This window comes from Cutaneotrichosporon cavernicola (assembly GCF_030864355.1).
Source record: "Cutaneotrichosporon cavernicola HIS019 DNA, chromosome: 5".
NCBI lineage: Eukaryota > Fungi > Basidiomycota > Tremellomycetes > Trichosporonales > Trichosporonaceae > Cutaneotrichosporon > Cutaneotrichosporon cavernicola.
Genome location: NC_083397.1, coordinates 1,216,994 through 1,241,918, shown reverse-complemented (window position 1 = coordinate 1,241,918; position 24,925 = coordinate 1,216,994). Strand labels below are relative to the sequence as shown.

The 24,925-nt window shown below is 59.0% G+C and overlaps 12 protein-coding genes across 12 annotated transcripts; 6 read left to right on the top strand and 6 right to left on the bottom strand.

Annotated features, from left to right (window-relative positions):
• Positions 1 to 132: 132 nt before the first annotated feature.
• Positions 133 to 1,927, top strand: CcaverHIS019_0504910 (uncharacterized protein; the record flags this gene model as incomplete). Its single annotated transcript, XM_060601656.1, has 2 exons — positions 133 to 209; positions 478 to 1,927. The coding sequence occupies 2 exons, from the start codon at positions 133 to 135 to the stop codon at positions 1,925 to 1,927; spliced, it is 1,527 nt and encodes a 508-aa protein (XP_060458128.1).
• Positions 1,928 to 2,254: 327 nt separating this feature from the next.
• On the top strand, positions 2,255 to 3,262 carry SOL1 (uncharacterized protein; the record flags this gene model as incomplete). The annotated part of the gene is made up of 3 exons (XM_060601654.1): positions 2,255 to 2,889; positions 3,019 to 3,147; positions 3,181 to 3,262. 3 exons carry the CDS (start codon positions 2,255 to 2,257, stop codon positions 3,260 to 3,262), a joined length of 846 nt encoding a protein of 281 aa, XP_060458127.1.
• A 296-nt stretch (positions 3,263 to 3,558) lies between these two features.
• CcaverHIS019_0504890 (uncharacterized protein) lies at positions 3,559 to 5,497 on the top strand (the record flags this gene model as incomplete). The annotated part of the gene is made up of 2 exons (XM_060601653.1): positions 3,559 to 4,089; positions 4,220 to 5,497. 2 exons carry the CDS (start codon positions 3,559 to 3,561, stop codon positions 5,495 to 5,497), a joined length of 1,809 nt encoding a protein of 602 aa, XP_060458126.1.
• Positions 5,498 to 5,736: 239 nt separating this feature from the next.
• CcaverHIS019_0504880 (uncharacterized protein) lies at positions 5,737 to 6,965 on the top strand (the record flags this gene model as incomplete). The annotated part of the gene is made up of 5 exons (XM_060601652.1): positions 5,737 to 5,769; positions 5,802 to 5,938; positions 5,973 to 6,339; positions 6,370 to 6,638; positions 6,674 to 6,965. 5 exons carry the CDS (start codon positions 5,737 to 5,739, stop codon positions 6,963 to 6,965), a joined length of 1,098 nt encoding a protein of 365 aa, XP_060458125.1.
• Positions 6,966 to 7,486: 521 nt separating this feature from the next.
• Positions 7,487 to 9,380, bottom strand: CcaverHIS019_0504870 (uncharacterized protein; the record flags this gene model as incomplete). The annotated part of the gene is made up of 5 exons (XM_060601651.1): positions 7,487 to 7,546; positions 7,585 to 8,095; positions 8,138 to 8,913; positions 8,943 to 9,208; positions 9,302 to 9,380. 5 exons carry the CDS (start codon positions 9,378 to 9,380, stop codon positions 7,487 to 7,489), a joined length of 1,692 nt encoding a protein of 563 aa, XP_060458124.1.
• Positions 9,381 to 9,516: 136 nt separating this feature from the next.
• On the top strand, positions 9,517 to 10,605 carry IES6 (uncharacterized protein; the record flags this gene model as incomplete). The annotated part of the gene is made up of 4 exons (XM_060601650.1): positions 9,517 to 9,579; positions 9,844 to 10,243; positions 10,371 to 10,498; positions 10,546 to 10,605. The coding sequence occupies 4 exons, from the start codon at positions 9,517 to 9,519 to the stop codon at positions 10,603 to 10,605; spliced, it is 651 nt and encodes a 216-aa protein (XP_060458123.1).
• A 135-nt stretch (positions 10,606 to 10,740) lies between these two features.
• On the bottom strand, positions 10,741 to 12,016 carry CcaverHIS019_0504850 (uncharacterized protein; the record flags this gene model as incomplete). Its single annotated transcript, XM_060601649.1, has 5 exons — positions 10,741 to 11,077; positions 11,530 to 11,630; positions 11,752 to 11,771; positions 11,807 to 11,865; positions 12,012 to 12,016. The coding sequence occupies 5 exons, from the start codon at positions 12,014 to 12,016 to the stop codon at positions 10,741 to 10,743; spliced, it is 522 nt and encodes a 173-aa protein (XP_060458122.1).
• A 958-nt stretch (positions 12,017 to 12,974) lies between these two features.
• Positions 12,975 to 13,502, bottom strand: CcaverHIS019_0504840 (uncharacterized protein; the record flags this gene model as incomplete). Its single annotated transcript, XM_060601648.1, has 5 exons — positions 12,975 to 13,022; positions 13,081 to 13,185; positions 13,263 to 13,357; positions 13,391 to 13,451; positions 13,485 to 13,502. 5 exons carry the CDS (start codon positions 13,500 to 13,502, stop codon positions 12,975 to 12,977), a joined length of 327 nt encoding a protein of 108 aa, XP_060458121.1.
• Positions 13,503 to 14,256: 754 nt separating this feature from the next.
• Positions 14,257 to 16,590, bottom strand: cyp15 (uncharacterized protein; the record flags this gene model as incomplete). The annotated part of the gene is made up of 7 exons (XM_060601647.1): positions 14,257 to 14,374; positions 14,521 to 14,720; positions 14,781 to 15,250; positions 15,283 to 15,757; positions 15,799 to 16,192; positions 16,277 to 16,439; positions 16,479 to 16,590. 7 exons carry the CDS (start codon positions 16,588 to 16,590, stop codon positions 14,257 to 14,259), a joined length of 1,932 nt encoding a protein of 643 aa, XP_060458120.1.
• Positions 16,591 to 17,196: 606 nt separating this feature from the next.
• Positions 17,197 to 18,802, bottom strand: pzh1 (uncharacterized protein; the record flags this gene model as incomplete). Its single annotated transcript, XM_060601646.1, has 3 exons — positions 17,197 to 17,380; positions 17,492 to 18,556; positions 18,675 to 18,802. 3 exons carry the CDS (start codon positions 18,800 to 18,802, stop codon positions 17,197 to 17,199), a joined length of 1,377 nt encoding a protein of 458 aa, XP_060458119.1.
• Positions 18,803 to 21,463: 2,661 nt separating this feature from the next.
• On the top strand, positions 21,464 to 22,573 carry CcaverHIS019_0504810 (uncharacterized protein; the record flags this gene model as incomplete). Its single annotated transcript, XM_060601645.1, has 6 exons — positions 21,464 to 21,576; positions 21,737 to 21,791; positions 21,939 to 22,111; positions 22,205 to 22,260; positions 22,299 to 22,444; positions 22,520 to 22,573. The coding sequence occupies 6 exons, from the start codon at positions 21,464 to 21,466 to the stop codon at positions 22,571 to 22,573; spliced, it is 597 nt and encodes a 198-aa protein (XP_060458118.1).
• A 53-nt stretch (positions 22,574 to 22,626) lies between these two features.
• CcaverHIS019_0504800 (uncharacterized protein) lies at positions 22,627 to 24,876 on the bottom strand (the record flags this gene model as incomplete). Its single annotated transcript, XM_060601643.1, has 6 exons — positions 22,627 to 22,928; positions 22,976 to 23,215; positions 23,311 to 23,744; positions 23,784 to 24,116; positions 24,185 to 24,703; positions 24,755 to 24,876. The coding sequence occupies 6 exons, from the start codon at positions 24,874 to 24,876 to the stop codon at positions 22,627 to 22,629; spliced, it is 1,950 nt and encodes a 649-aa protein (XP_060458117.1).
• Positions 24,877 to 24,925: the final 49 nt, after the last annotated feature.

The following is a 24,925-nucleotide window of genomic DNA, read 5'->3' as shown; positions in this document are numbered from 1 at the left end:
TGGTGACGTCGTGTGGATTTGTGTGGAGGGGTTTATGAGTGTTTCAATAACATGTTTAGGGTCAACGGGGTGCCGTTCTTCGCTTGACGATACTCTTGGAAACCTTTCCCACGTCGCATCGTTGCATAAAGCATGCTTAGATTCCGAGCTGTCACTCTTCTTCATTCCTACAGACCTCCTCGATCTCTCACTCGCTCGTTCCACAAAACGTGAGTGACATTGTGGTTGGTGAAATTGTTTCGTTTCCCTCTCGGCTTGTGGCTCAAAGCCACCTCGTTCCGTGAGCTATGAGCTATGAGCTATGAGGCTTGGATTGAGGGGTGGACACCTCCCACATACTCTACTCTCCGCCTCCCTTTGGCAACCTCCTTTGACAGACAACTCCTCTTTTGTTCTCACCATTGGCCAGCACGCTATGGACCTCACACAATACGACCTCATCAAATGCGACCACATTGGCACATGTGCTCACACCAGCATCATGGAGAACCACCAAGAGGCCACGCGCGCAAACTGCATCGTTGGCCGGACAGACGTTCCCGGGTCCAAGATCCAGTCTCCTATCCCCGACTACCTCGTTAGAGTGATGCGCGAGATAGGGTCAGACAACCCGGGTACGACGGCATCATACATCCCCGAACTCAAGAACGCCGACCCGAACCGCCTCGCCATCGCCGTCTCCACGATGGATGGGTACGTGTACACGGCTGGCGACGCCGATCTCGAGTTCAGCATCCAGTCAATCTCCAAGGCGTTCGTGTACGCCCTCGCCCTCGAGGAACATGGGATCGAGTACGTCCGGGAGCGTATTGGCGTCGAGCCGTCCGGCGAGGCGTTCAACGAGCTGTCTCTTGAGAAGGGGACTGGCCGCCCGCTGAACCCTATGATCAACGCTGGCGCTATTGCCGCGTATACACTCATCGGCGTGCCCGAGTTGACCGAGCCAGAGCGTTTCGAGAAGATCCGCAAGGGCCTTTCCGCATTCGCTGGTCGCGAGCTCGCTGTCGACGAAAGAGTTTTCGAGAGCGAAATCAAGACCGCATACCGCAACTTTGCGATTGCAAACATGCTGCGCAACTATAATATCATCTCCCAGGTTCCGGAGGACGTGGTTGCCGGTTACACCCGCCAGTGTGCTATCAACGTGACCACGCGCGATCTTGCCCTCATGTCGGCGACGCTGTCCAACGGCGGCATCCAGCCTGTCACTGGCGAGCGCGTTGTAGGCCGCCAGGTCGTGCGCCTGGTCATGAGCGTCATGCTCACATGCGGAATGTACAACGAAGCCGGCGAGTGGCTCGCCAACATCGGCTTCCCCTCAAAGTCTGGTGTGGCTGGGGGTATCATTGGCTGTCTCCCCGCGCAGGTGGGGATTGCGACCTGGAGTCCGCGCCTGGATGTCCATGGCAACTCGGTCCGAGGAGTGCGCATGTGCAAGCGCCTCAGCGATGACATGGGCATGCACATCATGAACGCGCCGGAGCCTGCCCGCGCCGTCGTCCGCCGCGACTACCTCATCCACTGCCCGAGTAGCGACGGACACGGTACCCACATCGCCGCGGTCATGAGTCTGCAAGGTACGATCAATTTCACATCCGCGGAACGCATTGCGCGTATCATGGCCGCGCGGAGTATCGACACGCAAAATGTGCACGTCGACTCGGTCATTCTCGACCTCCGGCCCGTGTTTAGTATGAACAGAGTCGCGCGGCGCATGGTGCGCGAGATCGTCAGCCGTCTCCGCAAGACGGGTATGCGCGTCAGCCTCGTTGATCCCGAGCACATTCTCCAGATGTACAAGGATGGCACGCCTGGTGTTGAGGAGGATATGATGTGTGATGACATTTTCGACGACCTCTCGCCGTTTGACAAGTGGGCGCGCAAGACGGTCAACAAGGAGGAGATGAAGCAGCTCGATCTAGACTAGACGCGCACGTTGCCGAGGATTGTAGAAAGAGGATGTCTGGTATGCATGCAGAGCAGTGGACAGTTTAAGAGGCACAGACAGTGTGGTTTCTGGTAGGTACGGCCTGGAGGCAGAACCATTGCCATCGAATATAGGCACGTTATCACGTGGTAATCTAACACACTAGGCGTGCCGCCAACACAGTATACTACGTCACTGTTTGGATTCCAGGCGGGGTGGGTTTCAGCGGAGAATGTCACCCCGCTCATCCGACACCGTTCTCCCACCAAAGACCGAGCTCCGCAACTCTGAACACGACATACCACTCTCCACTTCACCACATCCGCCATGTTCAAGGTTCCCTCCCACGCGGCCTCGGTCCCTCTGCTGTACGTGTTCGACGACACTGCGGCCCTCCAGACCTCCCTCGCCGACTTCGTCGTCGCCGCGCAGAAGGAGGCCATTGCCCAGCGCGGCAAGTTCACCATTGCACTCTCTGGCGGCTCGCTCCCGAACAACCTCAGCCCACTCGTCGGCCAGAAGGACATCCAGTGGGACAAGTGGCACGTCTTCTTCTCGGACGAGAGAATCGTTCCCCTCGACAACCCGGAAAGCAACTACGCCGCGTGTGCTAAGGCGTTCCTCGACCACGTCCCCATCAAGCGCGAGCAGATCCACACGCTCAACACCGGCCTCTTTAGGGAGACCACCAAGGAAAATCCGACCGCTACGCCGGCTGATCAGGCCGACTCGGAGCAGGAGGCCCAGGACATCGCGTACGACTATGAGCAGCAGCTCGTCGCCGTGTTCTCCGACCCTGATGCCGTACGGTTCCCCGTGTTCGACCTGATCCTCCTCGGCATGGGCCCGGACGGACACACGTGCTCACTGTTCCCTGGCCACAAGCTGCTGGACGAGGACGGCGTGTGGGTCGCGCCCATCTCCGACAGCCCCAAGCCCCCTCCCCGCCGTGTAACCCTGACGTAAGTGCTGGCCACCACGCAACTGTGACCTATCTCTGCCCCTCTACGGGTGCAGTCGCTAGAGCTGCATCTCTTGGCACCTCCTATGAGAGGTCCCATTCTGCACCACCAAGCAACCACTGACCCCAGCTTCCCTGTGCTCAACCACGCTTTGCGCGCTGCCTTCGTCGCGACCGGCGCGGGCAAGCAAGAGATGCTCCACAAGGTCCTCGATGAGCCCCAGCTCGGCCTGCCCTGCTCACGTGTGCGGCCTCATGCGTAAGTTTCAGCGTTCGTGCCAGCTGACAGCAGCCCCGGCCAGGTCTTCTGGTTTGTCGACAAAGCTGCCGCTGGAGAGACCAAGTACGCGCAGGCGCCGTTCACGATTAGCTAAGAGTAGGCTGCGTGCAACCAAGTTGCTCAAGTCGGCAATGTAGACCAGATAAGGCTAGCTAGAGATCCATCATGTACAAATGAGCGGTACGTTGCGGCAAGACATGGGCTGTCTGTTCGTCGGATCTTGGCCGGTTGCGGTCGGACTGGGGATGCCGAATGACGCCACTTATCTCGGCATCAACTTGACGAAGCATAGGGCCCTTGGGTCAGACTCAACTCTGTTCCAGCTGGCATTCCTCTTCTTCCTCTTCCCCACAACCCTTGTCCTGTGTTCTTGCCTCTTGTCCAGCAACAATGCCGACCGCGTGGAACGCGTGGCCAACGCCACCTCTCTCTCGCAGTCCAAGCAAATACTCGACTTCACCGCTTGCGTCGTTCGCGACATCGACATCGCCCGTCGACAGATCGGGAGTCCTGTCGGCGCGCTTCGCGTCTACCCCACCTCCGGACCGCGACCTCCCTGTCCTTCCACCAGAGGTCCTGCGCCGCATCATCCGCGCGGCTCTCGCACTCGACCCCAGCGTCCCCGACGCGATCGCTCTCGACTACCCGCCGCGTTCGACTCTCCCGTCCACTGTCCCCTCAGCCCTACCTTCCCCGGGTATTCCAACCACCTCGCCACCCTCCTCCTTCCCTTTCAACAACCGCACCTTCAGCGCCCATGCCTCCCAACCTCCCGTTGATGACGTACCCGACAACATCCCCGCCGAATGGGACGCGTTCGCTGGTCGCGCTGCCCGCCGCCAGCTAGAACGTCGTGTTGTGCTCCGGGCCGACGTCGCTCGTACCGCACGTTCCATGATACGCGTGTGTCGTGCGTGGAAGGTATGTACTACATTTCCCACATTATCTCAACCGCCACTGACTCTCGTTCTCGGACCATACTTCTTGTGGCTTGCGTATACTATGACTTCACATCGCAACCCACGCCCCACACCCACGCCCTTGTCAACAGGCTCTCGTGACAAAGTACCTGTACGCCGAGCCGGTCGTTACGGCCGACAACATCACTGCTTTTGCCCACACCGTCGTCCAAGGCGACCGCAAGTGGAGCGACATTAACATACACCCTCACTCGTATCCTGGCCGCTGGTTGACCGTCCTCGACCTCTCGAACTTGGGTGGTGGGCTGTATTTTGGCGCAGATCCGCTCACGATCAATGGCGCCCTCGGCGCACTGCTGGATCTCACACCCGCACTGACGCATCTTCGCCTCCCGCCTGCAGGGTGCGGGGTACGTCTTGCCGACCTCCGTCATGCGGCCTGTATCCGCCGTCTTCGTGCTATCGAGGGCGTCCATCTCACGGGCCGCAAGGCGGAGGAGGACGTCATCCGTCTACTGCGTGCCACACGATCTCTCGAGCTGCTCGGACTTGTGTGGGTCGATTCGGCATTGGAACCCGACGACGAACTGGAGGGGGAGGACCTTCCGGCTCCACCCTCCCTTTCGGCGCTGCACACCCTGACGTTCGTCGGTGGCGAGCCGGGACCGCTCTTAGCGACACTTACGCGCGCCGAGCTGCCCCGTCTCACGCGCCTTGTTATGTCTCCGTACGACCACGGGTTGGTGGTGTGGGAAGATGATACCCTCCGCGGCGGCCTACGCGCCCTCCAGCTAGCCCACGGGCATAAGATCCGTTCCCTCACCTACGTCGCAACGCCCGGCTGGCCGCACCGCGACACTCTCCCACCAAATGACACTCTCACACTTCACCCGTTACTTGCACACTTGCACCTCGCACTTCCGCATGCGGTGCTGCACGACGCGCTGGACCTCGCGAGTGCCCTCGCTGACAAGTACCACCCTCTCAGCGCGATCACGCTGCCACGATGGCCCCGTGTCGCACGCCCTGACGCAAGCACGAGCCCCGCGGCCCACCAGGGAGGCGCCCAGTGCGAGTGGCCACCGGGAAACCCGTTCCTCGCAGCACTGCTTTCGAAGCGTAGCCGCATTCGCACGGTCCGCATTGACGGGTTCAACTGGATCTCGCCGAGCCTTGGACGGTTCGCCGCCGAGAGCGGCGACAACGGGATGATGCGCCGCTGGTCGGTCGCGATGGCGCGCACCGGCGTCGAGCTGCGCGACATGGACGGAGCCGTGCCGCCTGTGATTGAACGCGGTCGCCAGCGCAGCGTAGAGGGTATGGCGATCAGCGCGATCCGGCGAAGTATCGACCAGGGGCGGCGGCCGAGCTTTGCGCGGTGCGTCTCAGATGATAGTGACGGCGGATAGACCGCTGCGCACGTCTCACTCCTTCCGATCTGCTGTTGACCCATGTGCGCCACACTTGTATCTGTTCATCCCTCATGTCATGTCTGATTGTGTGACTGGACCTCATTACGTTAGCCTGTGCGAGCCAAACAACCCACAGGGTGAGAGTTGCCAAGCCTGCCCCGAGACCATGAGCGGCCCGTGTGCTCGACCATTTGTCATCAACCGAGCCTCCTACTCGATCTATCACACACTCTACCATGACAGACAAGGTCTCTGACAACGTTGATGCTGTGAGTCCTCTGCGGAACCCGCCAATTCTCAGCACCGCGAGCTGCTCCTCAGCCTCCAGGCGGTGGAATATGCGCCCGCCACTCTCGCCGAAATCGAGAAGCAGCTGGAAACGAGCAAGACTGAGGTAGCCGAAGAGAAGCGGAACATCGCCGCCCTCGAGGCGAGCACGTAATCCCAAAATCCCTATGGTGTCTGACGAAAGCAAGAAGGCGTTCAAGGACTGGCGGGACACCCAGCAACGCACCCACAAGCGCGTCTGGACCAAGATCATACACCCCAACTCGCACAAGGAACGTCTAACCGCCCTTGAGAACAAGGAGGAGCGCGAGTATGTCGACGCCCTAGCGAAGGAACAGGGTACCAAAGCTCGGATCGAGGAGCTCGAGACCCAAGTCTTAGACCTGTCTACCCAAGTCTCGGACCTGAAACCATTTGTGACCAAACACACCCACCTCACCAGCCAACTGGAGCAGCTGTATTCTCGCGTATTCGACGGCCCAACTCCCGACTATCCCGAAGAGGATGAGGCCGAGAAAACGTACCAGGAGGCTATTGAGCGGTTTGACAGTGTACGTGTTCTGGTAGTAAGCTAATCCCAGCTACAGGGCAAGATTACGAATGAGACACGTGCACAAGAGCTACTTGGGACCGCGTCTGTGCGGCTACGTAAGGCCCAGGAAGCGAGTCACAATGCGGAAAAGTATTCGCAGCGGGATATGTTTGGTGGTGGAATCATGTCGGATTTGATGGAAAGGTCGGAGCTTGACGACGCCCAGCGATGGGCCGACAAGGCTCACATGCTGGTCATGCAGGCGCAGCAACTCCAACCAGCCATTGGAAGCTTTGGACGTACCCAGATGCCGCAGGGGTGAGTCTGTCATGGTAGGACAAAGTTGACGCTAGCAACATGTCCGACATCTTCTTCGATAATCCATTCACCGACTATGCGTTCCACAAGAAGATCAAGACTGCAGTTGGCGACCTCCAGAGGGCGTCACTGCAGCTCGCCGACGTGACCCGCCGGGGCCAGGCTCGTCTCGACAGCCTGCTCCAAGAGGGACAGGAGGCCGCAATGTTCCTCGAGAGTTCGTGCAGTGGGCTCAGGCAGACGCGTAGGGAGATCATGGAGCGCGCGGGCGGTATCGCGCCCCCGACTTATGCGCCCAAGGACGACGTGCCGGCGTACAATTCATAGGTTGTAGAACTAGACTAATAATACACTGGGGGCGTTTGTAGAAGCTTGCTGAGGCGTGAGGAGATAAAATTGCCGCGTCAATAGGTATATGCGGCAGTCGCGTCGACGTGCCAGACAGAGCATTAGTGCCGATCTGAGACGGTGAGTGCTCACGTTGGACCTGCATGTACTTTGTGCGTTCGACCAGGCCAGTCAGCAGCTGGATGGTCAGACGCAGAGAGTGATGGATGCGATGCCCAACGCACCCGAGAGCCTAATCACAATGGGCAGAAGCGTTCAGCCGTGCTCTACTACGATATCGGGCGATGGGAAGATGTTCCGCGATTGATGACCAGCGACCTTGACCACACTCAAAGCGATCCCCACAGCGACCATGTCAGTTGGACATGAGAGGTAAAAAAGAGCCGAATAAATGGAAATACTGTCAGTTAAAGTCAAGGATGCGAGTATCCCGCTGCGATGTAGTCAGAGGAGGGGCCATAGGCTCCGTCATAAGTACGACAGACGATGATATAACCAATCTACAGCGGGCCATCACGCTCGCCGCGCTCGAAGCGCTCCTCGTCAAAGTATCGCGCGTGCTGTTGTCAGCATACTGGAGCCGCAGACCTGGACTCACGATGGTCCTCCCGCCAAAGAACCGCCCTTCGAGGGCCTTGACGGCGCGCCACGCGCCTGCCATCCCCGAGAACACGACAAAGACGCGCAGGCATCCCTCACCCTCAGCAGGCGGCTCCGTAATATGCAGTACGACGCGCTCCACGATCCCATGCTTGCCCGCCTCAGTGCCGATATCGTCCGCGAGCGTCTCGTCGACGTCATCCTCCGTCTCAACAGTGTTGAGGAGGACGACGATGCGACTAACTTCGCCGTGTTTCTCCACCTCTGCCTCCCTGGCGGCGGAAGACGACGCGTCGACAATACGACCACGTGCGTTCGGGGCTTGTACCCAGCGCCCATTTGCTTTTGCCGCACGTGCTTTAGCTGCCGCGCGCTTGCTCAGTTTCGTAGTCCCGGCGACGTGCTCCGCCGAGAGGGCTTCGGTGATGCCATCGCCGCGAGCACCGAGACCTGATCCCTCCTTGTGGCCCCACTTGCGCATCATCCTCTCGGCAAAGGTGCCCGAGGCGCTGGTGTCAGCTTGCATGAAGTTGAGGGAAGCTGAGACGTACTCCTCCTCCTCCGGTTCCTTGGGGGCTGGCGGCGCCATTCCAAACTTTGCCGCGATGGCCATGGCTGCCGCACGCTTCGCCTCCAGCTCCTTTGCGTACGCGTCGTCCACCGGTGCTGGTGGTGGTCCAGCCGGCGCTGGCCGAGCGATTGGCGGCGGAAAAGGTGGCGTGGGTAGAGCCGCTTCTGGTGGTCGCGTTGGTGGCATCGGCGGCATTGGGGGTGGAGGGAACGGCATCGCGCCGTCTGGCCGCACTGGTGGCGGGAAAGGTGGCCGTACTGGCGCAGGTGGGCGGGGCGGGAGGCCAGTTATCAGTCCTGGAGGGGGAAGGCCAGCCTGTGCTGCAGGTGGCCGTGTTGGCAGACCTGGTCCGGATTGAGACATGGCTGCCCGGCGAGCATATGCGTCGTCGCCAGTGGCACTCATAGCCACACGCCTGGCATACGCGTCGTCACCTGTTGCGCTCATCGCTGCACGGCGAGCATAAATGTCCTCTCCTGATCCCATCGCCACGGGGCGGGCATGAGCGTCCTCCGGCGGCGTCCTCTCCCTCTGGTTCTGGTAAGGGTTCGCGGCAGCGGGTACGGCATTTGCGGCATACTCCCTCGGTGGGGCCCAGAGACGCGGTGCATCGCGGCGCGGCGTATCACTCTCACTTGACGAGTCGCCGCGCTCCAACCGCAAGCGCGCACGGTAGGCCTGGTACTCTCCGAGATCGTTAGGCCTGGCCGGATCGTACGGCTCGTCGGGGTCGAAGGCGTGGTAGACGCGGCGTTTCTACGTTAGAGCATCCAGGAGGAGCCTACCTTCTTCTTCTTCTTGCGCTGTGCGTCTGGTCGGCGTTTCGACGCCAACGTCATGGCCGGCGCGCGGGGCTCGTTCCCGTTCTCGTTTTCCCCATCTTCTGGAGGAGGGGGAGGAGGGGCAGAGATGGTGGGCGGTGCGGCGATGACTGGTGCTGCAGAGTAGGTTGGCTTCGGCGGGGGTTTCTTGGCGCGTGGCGCGAACTGTAGCGCTGCGCGGCTCGGGGGAGGTTGCTTAGGTACTGGCGTGGATGAAGGTGGTGTTGGCGCTGGAGGTTGTGTAGCCGCTGGTGCTGGCGCTGGTGCTGGAATAGAGACGGATGGAGCTGGGACTGTAGGGACAGAGGAAGAGGCAGATGAACCTCCCGCGGCCGCGGCCGACTCGGCAGCCAGAGCCTTTGCCTTGTCGCTCGTAAAGCTGATGCCCGCGAAGAGCGACATGTGTGATGGGCTTTTGTTGTGGAGGTTGGGCAGAAGGTTGGTGGAGGAAGGCGGAATTTGGACGTCACCAATACCCAGTCTTAAGGTACACGGGCTTCAATTCATCCCAATCATCATCTTGATTCCTCTCAACACGATGCCACCAAAACGCGCGCGCAAGTCGAACGCGTCTACGCCGGCACCAGCCGTCGACGAGCCAGTGCGTATAACCCGTGCGACGCGGTCGCGTCAATCCCAGTCCCAGTCCCAAGCCTCTCCCCAAGCCTCTCCCCAAGTCTCCCAAGTCTCCCGAGTCTCACAAGCTCCTCCCTGTCGTGATTCCTCTTCCCGTCGTGTTTCCCAACCCCCCCGCCTCCGCTTCAAAGTCCCTTCCTCTGTGTCTCCAGACCCTCCCCCTCCTGTTCTTCAAACCAGATCCCAACCCCAACCCCAACCTCAACCCCAAGCGCAAGCCTCACACCAGCTCCCCGCCGACCGGCTCAACTACGCCGATACACCGCGCCCGTTCAAGGCGCGCAACTTTGTCTCCAAGTTGCCGCAGCGCACCGCATCCGCCGCGACGACGGGGTTTAAGCGTAACGTTAAGCAGATTCTTACGCTCGAGCGCGAACGTGTTGGCGGCGGAGACGGGTTCCTCAGTGCCGCGCAGACTGCTGCCAAGGCTAGGGGAGAGCCGATCGAACCCGCCAAGAAGAAGAAGAAGGAGAATCCCGTCGGCAAGAAGAAGATGCCTCGTCGTAGTGGGTTTAGCACGCCCATGACCCTTGACGACGAGAGCGTCATGAGCGGGACGGCGACGCCATTTGAGGACGACGAGGAGGTCGAGGTCGAGGCTGTTGAGGGGGGGAAGGAGGTCATCACTTGTGAGTGGGGCCGGGCGAGGGGAGTAAGGCGCCTGCACGTGCTGGATTCTGTCTGCGCATGGCGTTCTGGTTCTCTGGTGCCTGTTGACACCACGTCCGCTGCTGTCTTCATCCGAGCTGACACTAGACCACACTCCTTCTGCGCCACCGTCCCTCTTCCCCGCAAAGAAGTACTGCGACATCACGGGCCTGCACGCGGCCTACACTGACCCCCGAACTAAGCTGCGTTACAAGGGGCTCGAGGTGTGGGGCATCGTGCGCAATCTCGTGAGCTACCAGCTTCTCCAGACAGCTGACAACAGGGCCCCGGCGTTGACCAGTCGTACCTGGCGCTGCGTGGCGCCCAGACGTCACTCAAGTAATACCTACAGCCCGTGTACCATAGTCGTCCTTATTCTGTCGCAGGGTATCCATCCCGCATGCCATTGTATATCTAGGATCGGGCGTCCATATCTCTCCTCCAATCTGTGCTACTCCAACTCTTCCGCAGCGGCAGCTTACTTGCCGCCCTCCTTCTTGACGAGGTCGACAACAGCCTCCCTTGCCTTCTCCAGGTTGGCCTGAGCGGCAGGGAGGGAAATGTCGCGAACGGCGGCGGCGTGGTCGACTGCTGCCTCCTGCAGGTTCTTGGCCGCATCCTGGACCTTCTCGGCCGCAGCTGCGGCCGCGTCGGCTGCCACAAGCTCGGGGCGCTTGCGCTCACGACCGCCCATGTACCAGTAGTTGAACCAGCGGACACACTGCACCGATTGCGCTGCCGAGTTGGTCATGTGACAAGCGAAAAGGAGGTAGTTGCGTGGCTGGACCTGCCATGCGAAGCGCATGAAGATGCCCCTGGGGTCAGCGCCTAAAGAGCACAGCGAGACGATGAAGGGGGAAGAAAGGGGAAAGGAGGGGGTTGGGACGTAGGAGGAGCTGGGACGTGTTATGGGAGCGGTCGCGCGTGATGGTGCGCGTGTGGAGAGTGCAAGTGACAACGCGAGCGGAGAGTAAAGTCCGCCAGCCGCGAACGACGCAGAGCGGAGTTCGGTGTGGAGCAACAACAGCGCGCACACCAGCACGCCCGAGGCCAGTGCTCACCGCCGCGACGGCAGTTGATTTAGCGTATGGGGTTATCACGTCAATCCGTCCCGAGTCGCACGAGCCGCCATCGGCCATCGTCCTTCCACCCCGTCCACATTCGTTTCTGGTCCTACGCTTCTGGTCCTACGCTTCTGGACCACGCGCTATCATGTCGCTCCCCTCCTCGTAGGGACCGCTCCGGTTGCCGACTCCTCGAGACTCACGAGTAGGCAGCAAGGGTGGGGCTCATGACGCCCGAGATGACCTCCTCATCCTTGTTGATGACGTCGGCAATGGCGGCCAGCGGGAGACCCCAGTTAGCCACCTGATGTCAGCTTGGCCGAACAGTTCGCAGAGTTGGCACTCGGTGCCAGGTCTCCATAGTCTCCGTAGTCTTCCAGACCAGATGATACCTATCATCTCATCTGACGTGCCGAGAGACTTACGGGTCCCCAGAAGTGGGTGCCTGTTGTCAGCCACTCCTCCTTTAGATGCACTCACTGAAGAAGTACTGGCGCCCCTCGGGCGACTTGAGCCAGTGCGTGAACCGGTTGAACGTGCTGTTTGTCAGTACTCTTCTGGGTGTGGATGTGTGGCTGTGGGGCCACTGCCGGCGGCAGTTGTCCACGTACCCAGATCTGGGTTTAGCGCAGTGCACTTGCCCCATTACTGGGACACGAAATCACAAGCCGCATTGTATACTCACGCCATGGTTGTTTGAGTGGTGAGATGGATACGGAGATGGAGATGGGCAGTCACTGGATTAACTTGACCGAGTCGGTCACCACGGATGGACGGAGCGGATGGGGAATGGGACATCCGTGTGGGTTGGGTGGGGAGAGGGCGCCACATGGGTAACGCCGGAGTGAGTCGGTTTATCCGCTGGGCCCCGCCTCCACTCTGATGTATAGAAGATTGGTGATTGCATGGTTCTACCGTAATGACAAGCAACAGAGTAATCAGACATTCAGAGACGGTGGTTGCAAGGCTGACGGGTCGTCGGGTTATATATTATCCGTATGTGGACCTGAGAATGCGTAGGGAGGAGGGCTAGCATGACAGCCTGCAGGCAAGCAGGCAAGGCGAGGTCGCGACCGCGACACACCTCGCTCACTCTCGCTCACACACTGCCTGATCAATGAGATACTTCAACAAGGACAATGGTTCGAGTGCCCAACGCAGAGGTACTGGTCTTTGCTCAAAGGAGTGTTCTGAGACGAGACACCGTGCTCAGGAACCAGGAAGAGCGAGCAAGTTCAAGGATGCCCTACCGAGCTCCTTCGCGACGAGCAGATTGATGCCGAGAAACCAATAACTATGCAGAACATGTTGATCAACGAAACGGCGTACACTGACCCCGTCGACGTCGACGGTCCATATTGGCAACGGCGGAGTGTGAGGAGCGGTAAAGCAAGCAGTGGCAGTGAAGAGCTTGTAATAGCCGTCGGGCGACAGCGCGGGGGGACAACCTGGTGATGGTAGTGTCCGTTGCCAACATTGACGCGGCCAGTGCACACACAAACACCACAAACAAACAGACGCGACGCGTCGCGCCCCGTGCGTGCCCACCTTTTGCCTTCCAATCCCCCACCCCCAGCCAAAACCATCAGTCAGTCAGAGCTGTCAGCCACAGGGTGCGCCTCCACGAATTCATCTCATTCTGCTACGCCTAGTTGATCTTGAGGAGCTCGACCTCGAACTTGAGGGTGGCCGAGGCCTGGGGTCAGCTTGATACATCGGCGAGAGCTGTTGCAAGCCCGTTAGGCGCGACTCACGGGGATGACGGGGGGGTAGCCGCGGGCGCCGTAAGCGTAGTCGGGCGAGGCGGTGAGGATGGCCCTCTCGCCGAGCGAGAGCTGGGGGACACCCTCGTCCCAGCCCTGGGGTTAGCGTCAAATTACGTAGTTCCGGGGGGGGGGGGGGGGGGGGGGGGGGGAGGAGGGGGGGAGAGACTGACCTTGATGACCTGGCCGACACCAATGACGCACTGGAACGGCGCGTTGCGGTCGCGCGACGAGTCAAACTTAGTGCCGTCGGTGAGGGTGCCAACGTCTGCTATTAGCGCTTTCTCGTCTAGAGAGTCACAGTGGATGGTGACCTTGTCACCGGGCTTGGGGAAGGTCTTGCCGTCGCCGCCGCCGAGACGCTGTCATCAGCTTGACCAGTAGAGGAGCATTACCTGAATTTCAACACCCATGATGCGCGAAGTAGAGTGGAAGGTACGGGTACGGAGGGAAGAAGAGAGAGGAGTACGGAGAGCACGAAGGGAGAGCATATGGACAGTTGATAAATACGACTATTCGAGGTAGTACAGGCCACCGAGCCAGGAAAGTCAGTCAGCCATACCCTCAATTTCCTCCTCGTCGTCCAGGCTTGTTAGGACTGATCTGATCATCCACTCACAGCCTTAGAGCTCTAAAGGGAGAACCCTCAAACGTGGCTACCTCCACCGGGCTTTCATCCCATGACGTTGTGGCGCCATCTGATATCCTCTTCCCCCCCCCCCCCATTTTGCTCTACGATATTGTAATTGACGCACACTCACTGCTGCGCATGAACGTGTAGTCTCAGTCTCAGCTCAGATACCAAGCACGCACCCCACACTCATTGCCAGGGCCCCAAGAAACTAATCCCACGCGACCCCACGCGTCTAATCTGAGCCGGTTGACGCGGGTCGCGGACGCACCAGCGGTCATATGCAGGAACGTGGTTCCGGTTCCCACTCTCACCCGTGCACCCGAGGTGGCACCCGAATGGCACACCCCAACTCGTGCGTCATCGGTCATATCCACCCTTGTGCGTGCTTGATGCTAATGCATGCAGGGTGGGCATCACCTCTTCTCAACCGGACATGACAGTCCGTTTCACGTGAGGATATTCCCACAACCTCCAGCCCGAGGTCCGTTTCACATGTGATACATCTCTTCTCTTGTCTACATCACGCCCGTGGCCTATTCCACCGTGATCGACACCATGCGCACCTCATCCAGCGGCCGATCATTCTTGTCCGTAGCAACGTTCTCAATCGCGTGGACGACTTCGAGACCCCCTGTTGCGCGACCAAAGACACTGCAGTCAGTGCTGTTTCAAATCCGTTTCAACGTGACCCAACAAGTCACCCGTTGTCCACTTCTCAACCAGCTGCCTACACTCCACAGCTGCACCGAGCCCAGGATTCCAAGCTGTTCGGTTATAAGCTCCGCTGGTCCACTCACGTATGTTTTCCGTCCAGGTGCGGCGTCGCGACAGTGGTGATGAAGAACTGCGATCCATTCGTGTTTGGGCCAGCGTTCGCCGATGACAACGTGTACGCGCGGTCGTGCTTGGCAAGTGGCGAGATCTCGTCCTCGAACTCGCCGCCCCAGATCGACTCACCGCCCATACCTGTTCCAGATGGGTCTCCGCCCTGGAGCATCTGATGTCAGCCTTCATGTGTTGCCGGCAAGCGACGAAATCCAAGCACAGCAACACTCACAAACTTCTTGATGACGCGGTGGAAGATGACATTGTTATAGTACCCATTCCGGGCGTGCGTGATAAAGTTCTCGACCGTCTTGGGCGCAAGGTGAGGGAAGAGCTTGAAATGGATGTCGCCCATGTTGGTGTGGATTGTCGCGGCAGTCGGAAGAGCCGCCGCCTTGGCCGGCTTGTCAGCAACGACGACGTGGTCCTCGGCCGTCGGGCGCTCGTTGTACACGTCGCGGTCGGCCGACTCCTCCACATCCCCACGCCCAAACATGTAGAAGCGCGACTTGCTGAGCGCCGTGCAGAAGAGGGTTGGGTCCCGGGTCGCCTTCTCCTTCAACAACGGATTGGCTGACGCGGCCATGGCTAGCGTCTGCACCTGCTTGCTTGGAGCGCCCTGGAAGAGAGCGAGGTTGAGGAAACGCAGATTCTCGTCCTTGCCAGTGACGCGGACGACCTTGTTCGTGACCGTGTTTACCACTGCTGTCAGCTGACACTACCATCCTACACACCTTTGATGCCCAGGAGCGTAGCGTAGAGAAGCATATTTCCGCTCTCGTCCCACACCGCATTCGCCGTCCTGAGTGCCCCTCCCGGACCGGAGAAATCGCGGTCGAGCTCGCGCTCTATCGCGAGTCGCCGCCCAAAGTCCATGTCCTCGAGCTTGAACACGGCCGTGCCAGCCTGCTGCATTTCGCTTGCTGCCTCGAGGCTCTCGTCGTACGTCCGCGTTAGCTTGCCAGTAAGCGTGTTGAAGATGTGCACCTTGCGGTCTGGGAGGGCAATGGCACTAAAGTGCCTCTGGTCCGGCGAGAGTGTTATGGACGCGGCTATCGTCCGGGTCTTCTTGAACTGGAACAGGTCCGTCGCGCTCTTGTACTGCCACATCCCAGGGATGGAGGGTACACTCCACGGCTCTGACGGCTGCCAGTACTCGACGAAACCGGCCTCGTCCGCTGAGATGACGACGTCGTACTTGGACGAGAACTGCGATTAGTTGGCAGGCACAAAATATCTGTAGCACTTACCACCATGAGATGCACTGGTGCGCGGTGCACCTTCTCCAGAACATGGAGTGGGTTGGATCCGTCTCCGCGCCCATCGTATATCCTAATCGCCGAGCTCTTCTCGTCGCTCACAGCGAGGAGCGACTGCCCCGCCCCAGGAGCATGCACCCAGCACGCAGCCTTGGGTGTAAAGCCCAATTTGAGGATGTTGATCATGTCAAAGTTGACGACGTCGAACACACGTCCCTCGCCGTTTGCGCTGATCGTTGCGCACAGTTTTCCATCGTCGGACACTGCGAGTCCGACAACGGACGAGAGCGACGTGCGAAAGTGCTTGACGAACTCGATGCCGCTGTCCTGCTTCTTCCAGATCTTGAGGTGGCCGTCGATAGACGTCGTGATGAGATAGCCAGTCCTGCTGTCAGCTCCGTAAGGCGCCTTCGCAGCTTGTGCAGTCTCCATTTTTTTCTCCTCCCTCAGAAAACGCGCATACACTCACTTCGTCATCGCCACATAGTTGAGCGTGTCGCGGTGCATGAACGACTTGTAGTATCGGTCCGCGTCTGGGAGATGCTCGAGGTACAGACGCTCGTGAGGGAGAACTGCACGGCGTTTCTTGCGTGCCCCACCCCCGTTCTCCGCCGCTGGTACTGGCATCGGGCCTGCTGTCAATTTCTGTTGCTCTTCAAGCGTCAACTCACCAATCTCGTCGTCTGAATCGTCATCTCCAGGAGGCGCTGGGCCTGGCGATGCAGACTCTGAAGCCTCATCACGCGCGCGCTTACCGAGAGTGGCGCGCTCGTCTTCGGACATGGTGGTTGAATGAGAGGTGGGTGAGGATGAGAGGTGGGTGAGGATGAGAGGTGGGTGACCTGAACCAACGCGCAAGTTAGCACAACAACGCCGCCTGACTTCTTTGTCACGTGACGTGGAGTCCCGTCTAACCTCCACCCCCTCCATCAGCTACAAACTCGACTTCTGCGTGTTCTGATCGATCTCTGACAATGTGAGACAGTCTTATCCAGTCCTACCAAACCATTCGAAACTGTCCATACCCTCCGTTCTTCTAAATCGTACATTCCATTTCTCCCTTTGGGTCCAAGGTCCCCCACACCTTTCCCCTATCGAACACATGGGCAGCTGCCAACTACGCGATGGAGGGCGGGGAAGGGGTAGGGGGAGGGTAATGTGAAAGTCGGTGCGTGGTGTAGAGACGAGACATTGCAAGCAGACGGAGTTGGGAAGGGTGAGAAACGCGTAGGGCGCAGATACTCCATCGCGTGGGCGTGCGGGTATGTGCGCGGCGCTGCTCGCAGCCTCGCCGCGTGAATTGAGTGTGAGTGTTGGAGTGGAATACAGTAACGCCCAAAGGCCGAAAATACAGGCCCGGAGAACCAAGTCGCCCGCCGGAAGAACCGCCTAATAGCTCTGTGCGGTCGGGTTGTTTGGTGGCGACTGGTGATTCTGTAAGCTCCTGCGCTTCGATTTGGTCATCTCCTTCTTGAGTGCCGCGCCGTCGAGGGGCTTTAAAAGCTCGAAAGAACACAGGAGGTCCTCGGACACGGACATAACGGCGCCGAAGTTGTCGAACTCGCCGCAGTAGCTTGGCGTTAGCGTCCGTGGGGGAGAGAAGAATGGAACCCAGCGAATAGAACGCAGTGGGAAGAAGACCACACAGATCCGCCGCGTCTTCCATACTCTAGGCGCGACTCACTTTGGGGCAGAGAACACTGTCACCAGTGTCCGATCGTTGTAGAATTCATAGCCGTCCTCGACGACCATGTGGGCACGACAGATGAGGTCCATGTCGTGGGTGGCGAGGAACGCATTGATGACGCTCTTGCCATAACAGAACGACACGCCTCGCTCGTTGTCCTCCCAGTCCAGCGCCGTGTCGGACGGGTCAGACCACACGAGATCGTTCAGCAGACCGTAGTCCGGGACGTCGGTGGGACGCTGGATGCGACGGATGTCGTCCATCGACTGCAGGCTTGGGCTGAGGCCACCGTGCACGCAGAAGATTTTGCTCGCGACTATCGAAGCAATCGGGAGCGCGTTGAAGACGTCGATAAACGTCTTCCAGGTCTTGATGTTGGTGCGGCGCTTGCACTCGTCGTAGAAGCCGTACACGCGCGTGACGTTGGCACACTCGTGGTTGCCACGCAGCAGGAAGAAGTTCTCGGGGTACTTGATCTTGTAGCACAGCAGCAGCAGGATTGTCTCGAGTGACTGCTTGCCACGGTCAACGTAGTCGCCCAGGAATAAGTAGTTGGCTTGCGGGGGGAAACCGCACATCTCGAACATGCGGATGAGGTCGGCGTACTGCCCGTGGACATCGCCAACAATCTTGACGGGGGGGCTCAGCTCGATGAGAGTCGGCTGAGAGAGAAAGATCTCGCGCGCAGCAGCGCAGACTGCTGCAATCTCGGCGTTCTTGAGGGGAGGCGACTTGGTCACCTTGCCGCTGTAGCCTGCCTCGAGAAGACGGCTGATCATGTTGTCGACATCGAGCCCAGACGTTCCGACCGCGTTGATGCTGGTGCGGCTAACAGTCTGGCTTAACGTGTCAACAGGCGACAGTGAAGCGCCAGAGTTTGAGTGCGCGTGGCCTGGAGGTGGGGATCCACGGCCAGATGGGGGAGGCGAGGCGCCGAGGTGCCCAGCGCCACGGGTGGAAACGGGTGTAGTGGGAGTAGGGGTAGCACCGCCGTCGACGCCCGGTGCACTCGAGGTCCTGACGGCGGGTGTGTCTGGTTGCACTGCCCTGGGGCCGTTCGCACTGTGTGGAGTCAGCAAAGAGGCACAAGTGAGCGTTAGTGGCCAAGCGAAAAGTCGCAGCGACCAATTGTTCGATTGTGACGAGAGGAAGCAATGAGAGAGATGGATGGGAGACTAACCTCTTACCGTTCCTTGCATCAACGCCGGGTCCAGACAGCTTTGTAGCCGCGAGCGAGTCGGCGAGGTCGTTTGCCGTGAGCTCTTTGGACCGCGTTCGGCCCATCTTCTTCGACGGCGAGTTCCCCATTGTGGACAGGTGATGTGGGAGTGAGTGTGACCTATTGAAAAAGAAGAGGTGGTGAAGGGTGGTGGCGAGAAGGGGTCTCGCTTGGTCAGGTAGTTGACTGGTGGATCAGATCGCGTGTTGGGGGCTTGGCGAGTTGTGGAGTGAAACGACAATGGCGAGTATGGACAAAGGATGTTGATGAGGGTGGGTGAAAATGAGGTAGGTGCGAGTGATACAAGTGGTGATCCGAGGGTGGAGATGGAGTGTGGTGGGATGGGCACGAGGGAGAGGCGACAGCTGGCGGCTGGCGGCGTTCACACAAGGCAAGGGTCGATTGGGTGAGGGAGTCAGCTGCCAAGCGGCAATGGAGGAATTGTGTGAGAGATGAGAGTTGAGAGAGTGTCTGTGTGTGATGTGTTGTGGTTGATGGTGACAAGAGGGAAGAAGGGTGAAGAGTAAGGTAGAGTTGGGTGATGTGTAAGGGAGGATGGATGGAGAGCAAGCAGTGCTAGGTGAGGTTGGGGTTGGGAGGGGGGGTGGGGAGGGAAGGGAGTGGGAGGGTTATGGGGGGTTACGGGGGTGGAGTGACTGATGTGAGTAGGAGAGTAGGTGAGGGATGACCGTCGTGGCTGGGTTTGGCTTTGGGTATGGCTGGGTATGGCTGGGTATGGGTTAAGGGCCTGTCTGTGGTTGGTCAGGATCAACAGACTCAATGTTGCTGTATAATCTATGTGAATAGTGACCACTCCATTTACTTTACTCTACTTCATATTGCCTACTCTATACACTATTACACTATTGCCCACCCTGCCCTTACCCTCTTGGTCTTGCAAAGGGCTGGCCTCCTGCCTCCTGGCCTCTTGAGCCTGCTAAGAGCTGAGAGCATGAGCACGGTGTGAAACAATGGGCCAAGGGGCACCACCCACAGGGAAAACTTCAGGGAAGGTGCTCCTACCTACTTCAAGCTCCGTGCGTCCAATACACAACTCCCCTGCCCTTCGATTGATCGTCCCCTATTAATCCCATCAAATAACTCATCTTAATCACTCATTACAACTAGTATATTACCCAAACAGGCACTTACAGGGCATCAGCAGTTTAGACTATTGAGAGCCCTGAGTATGAGTTCTGGACATGGCCAGGATGCCAGCCACTCGTCTTTCATTCTGATTTCCCTCAAATCTCTACAACCTGCACTCGTCATCCAACTCATTCTCAATTCTCAACCGCCGCGGCACCGCACGACCTCTGCTTATCCTCAACCGCAGCCGCAGCCGCAGCCCGTCCGGGATGGCGGTGCGCCAATTTCCACGCAGCAAGTAACATGCGAACGCTCAAATGAGCCATTCCTGTCTCCGACGAGTGGTTGGCTGGTTCTGCTCAGTTCCAGCTGGTTGCGTCATGTGGCTAGGAGACTCAGGAGGAAGGGCAGGTTGCACTGCACAACGCTGCATCATGCAGGTGAAATCACACGTTGAGGATAGGTAAGGGTGTCAACATTGTACAAACTGCCTTTGTAGCTTGCCCAATTACCCATGTCGGACAAGCAATCAGACGAGGGAGGCGATACATCTGTGACTTGTGTGGGAGCAACGAGGACATGATATAACAGGGGACATGGACAGAGTGAACCACTGTGCGTAGGATCCGAATTCCACAACCCATGCCTTTCTCAACTACGTGACCTTGACGGAGCGACACTCCCCCATATCAAAGCCCCAGAATTTGTTAATTAAGCTCGCGTTGCGGCTTGGCTGAGGGGCGGAGGTAGTCCGTGCACTGTTCGCGAGGAACAAGTTGAACAACGAAACGAGCGCTCTTCACCCATCCGTAGCCGAGATCTCGGCGAGTCACGATGATCATCGCGTCGCAGACTGCCCACCTTGCCATCTGGAGTCGCACACCTTGCCTTCCCCATGGGGTCACGCCATGACATGCCCTTCGCCTAAAAACGGATCCAACAGATCAACAGAGTACTGAGGTGAGCGCGTGTCTGCGTCTCTGTGTCTGTGTTGCTGTATGTGCTCATGTGTTGGCTGCACCCTGACCGCTGCGGGCTGCGCGAATTCGAGATGCCAACTAGTGCACGTGTAATCAACTCTGGCCAGACTAAAGGTCTTTAGATGCATTAGATGGAGATCTCCCCCGATCCCCCAAAGCCTGGAGGTTAATCAATATAACCGAGGTACAGTAATTAAACGGTTAAGCAGCTCCGCAGATCAACGGAATACGGAACATGTCACCAGGACGGTTAGCCCGTGTCAAGTTACTGATGACTGGGTGGCCAAATCCAGCTCCAGTAACGGTAGTTGTCAGTTCTCTCTAAAGCTCTCCAGCTCTTTTGGGACATCAGTTACACGCAACACTGACCACCAAGCCACCGCGCTCAGATCACGCTGGCGAGCCGGCGACCTCACGGTGACCTCGGGACCGGCCAAGGGCGGTAGTTAGGGATAGGGCAGTTATTCGCGCCTGACCTCTAATTGCCACCTTCCCCGCATTCCCCACACCCCACAGCTATCGCATCACGTCGCCACCAACGGACAAGAGTACCAGTGTACAGAGCATCTCATCATACTATCATTCATTCACGTCTTTATCCTTCCTCATCTTTCACTCTTCACTCTTCACTCTTCACCTCACTCCTCTCTTCACATCCACCTCATCAAGTCAAGCTCCACGATGTCCACCCAGGTCCACGTCTCGGATCACCCCCTCATCGCCACCCAGCTGACACGACTGCGGCTGCACGACCTGCCGCCCGCCGAGTTCCGGCACTGTGTCAAGGCCATCTCGTGAGTGTTCTCGAGGAGTGGCTTGCTCGGCTCGGCTCGGCCTTGAGCTGGAGATGAGATTTCAGCTGTCTGTGTCTCATTCATCTCCAATCACCTGCCCTCATCATCTCCCTTCCCATTACCCTCGATCCTTCCCTCACCAATACATTGCTAACGGCAGTTCAATGCTCATGTACGAAGCCGCTCGCGATGTGCCCCTCGCCGACGTGCCAGATGTGAGTGGTGATTCACATTCCCCCCTTCCGCCTTATTCGGTTTCCGTCGCATTTTCTACTTCTGCCTTCCTCGCGCATCGCGCCCGCTACTAATGACTCACACCGAGAACTACTGCCCAACAATTGCTAAGCACACACTCATACCAGCTCCGCTCCCCCATTGCGGCATTCACGGGCAAGGCGATCGGCACACGTATCGGCCTCTCGCCCGTTCTCCGTGCCGGAATTGGCATGACGGACGCGGCGCTGGATGTCTTCCCAGAGGCGACTGTCCTGCATCTCGGCCTCTTCCGTGACAAGACGTCGCTTCAGGCGATTGAGTGAGTGGGCAGGTTTCAGCCCAGCTGTTAGGACTGTTATGGAGTTTGATCCTCCTGCCTTCAGATGGCCGGTCAAGATCGGGCTCACACCAGGTACTACTCTAAGCTTCCGCGCGTGCCCACGGCGGACCTTGTATACGTCCTCGATCGTGAATTAGATATAGGCTGTTGTTATAGCTAACCCCAGCCCTCGTGGCGACCGGCGGAACCGCTGTCGCTGCCATTGGGATGCTGACTGAATGGGGCCTTGCGCCTTCGCAGATCAAGCTTGTCAGCGTCCTCGGCTCCAAGGTTGGCGTCGAACACGTCACCACAGAGTTCCCTGAGGTCGAGGTGAGTTAGCTCCTCCCCAAACGCAGCTCACTCCTGGTCTTCATTGGCGCGATCGACGCGGAGCTCACCGACAAGGGCTACATCTCGCCAGGCCTCGGCGACGCTGGCGACCGAATGTTCAACACCTAACTGTCTACATTGGTCTATGGGTAGGATGGCTATTAGGATGCACAATAGATAAATTACAGACCAGTCTTGCGGCGGCGTAGGCCGCGGGCGAGGTGGTCTCTCGACACCTTCCAGGGCTCGCTGCGCTCGCTCTTCTTCTTCACGCCCTCCGTGTCGGACACGTCCGAGCCGCGTGGGGTGGACGGCCGATCATACTGACCCAACGAGTGCGAGCGACGCCCGCGAGTGATCCAGCCTTGCCATCCGCGGGTGGACCCAGTGCCGACGTACATGACGACACGATTGCGCGCCTCACCAATCAGGCCGTCGCCGTGTCCCGCGTCCGCGTCCCAGTGCAATCCCCTGGTGACGCCGTCTGGTATCAGCTCCGCCCACTCTCCTCTTCCGCACTGCGCCACTCACTGCGCTCGAGGTACCGCCGCACACGCGTGACATCGACGATAACGTCCTCGCCGCCAAGGAAGATGGCGGAGCGGCTAGCCTCGCGCGCATTCGGGATCTCCTCGACGAACAGCGTGTTGTCGCACCAGTTGAAGTGCCGTTGAATGTAGTTGGCAATGCCCACCTCGCTGGCGACAAAGTAGTACAGGGCGAGCTCGATGGCCTTGCGCGGCTTACGGTAGACAAACGAGAAGCAGACATCTGCAGTCAGCTATGTCGCAGAGCAGCTAGCGGAAGCAGCTTGGGGTTGGCCATGCTTCGCTGTGGCGGGGCTCGCTCCTCATCCTCGCACTCACCTCCTTCCCACAGACTAAACACAACGGGGTCAACAAAGCAACTGCGCCGCACCATCTCGGGTGCGTCCTTGAGCACCCAGCCATGGTGCACGCTCCCATTCGAGTGCGACAACAGACTGATCCCTCCACGACCCTTTGGCCCGTCGTCACCTGGAGCGAAGAAACCCCACCGCGCACATGCGCCGCGCAGCATCGCGACGAGCTGAGGCCGCGTCCACGGCTTCAGATAGCGGGGGTCAAAGATGGCCTGCGCCGTGTGGTGTGCCATCGGTACAAGAAGCGGGTGGGTCGGGAGCGACTGGATGAGGTGGATGAGGAGAAGGTGGTTCTGGAGGAGACCGAAACCGAGGCCGTGGAGGTACATGACGGGAACGGCATTGCGCTCTGTCCGCCCCTTCTCGGGCGTCCATCCCGGTGGGATACGAAGGAGATAACTGATATCAGCTGACATGGAACTGCGAGCTGGCACATACTCGATCTCGCCCTCCCGGTAGAGCTGTACCCCACGAGATGGATAGAGCTGCGTCCTGAGGAGCCAGTTGACGCTGTTCGCGATCGCGTAGATGATGAACGGGCGGGAGACGACGTTGACGGGGTCGAGGGTAAGGCGGCAGATTGACGCGCTGGACCGGCCTGGCGGGAAGACCGAGCCCGTCCGCGCCTCGAGCATTGTTAACGTCCTGTCGAGGAAGCGGTTCTTCTTCGGCTGCATACGTACCGCCTCGAGCGGCTCGTTAAACGTGCTCCATGCAAGCCAGGTGAGGACGTCCTCGGCGCAGATACTCTCCCACGGTGCGTGGTGGAACCTGTAGTGGGTGAGTGTGCGGAGCTACGTCAGGCTTGCGCGGCTGAGCCGCGGCGATCCAACACTCACCACGTCCGAAGCTGCTCCCGGAACTCGACTGCGAGCGGGTCATCAGTCGCCAAAGTGTGTGGGTTCCCATTCTGGTCGAATAGGGGATCCTCCTCCTCATTAGGGTCCATATACTGCTCCGCGAGGCCGATCGTATCCGCCGCAGCGGAATACAGCCGTCCGCGCTTCCTCCTCTCAATGTGCGGAGCGCCAGCCTGGCCAGTAGTCCCGCCAGCCGCACCGTTCTCGGCCGGCGGCGCCAATGTAGACGCGACGTCACGTCCGGTACGTTCACGCACGTATCGGCTGCTGGAGGAACTGTATGCCAGGCCGGCATGCAGGACGCGGAGGAATAGGTCGCTCAGGTCCTCGGGCTTGATCGTGCTCGGAGGTGCGACGGGCTGTACTCGTCGCACAAGGAACTGGTAGTACACCCCGAAGACGGCTTCTGCTAGGGCCCAGACTGCGAGAACAGTGGACACGAGGCCAGAAGGGCCGGGGATGAGGCGACCCCAGAGAGCGAACCAGATTAGGTATACACTGCGTCAGCTCGGAGGGAGGAAGGCGTACTATGATAACGGGGTTACAGACCACACGGCCACGCAGATTAGAAGGACGAGGTAGTATCCCGGCGTCTTGGTGCTGGTTGGGAGGGGGCGGGGGTAGACTGTGGGCGGGAGAGGCGGGAGCTTGTCTCCGCTCTCGGAAAACATGGCAGAGGCGGGGAAGGAGGAAGAAGGCAGGGAAGAAGGAGGATAGGAA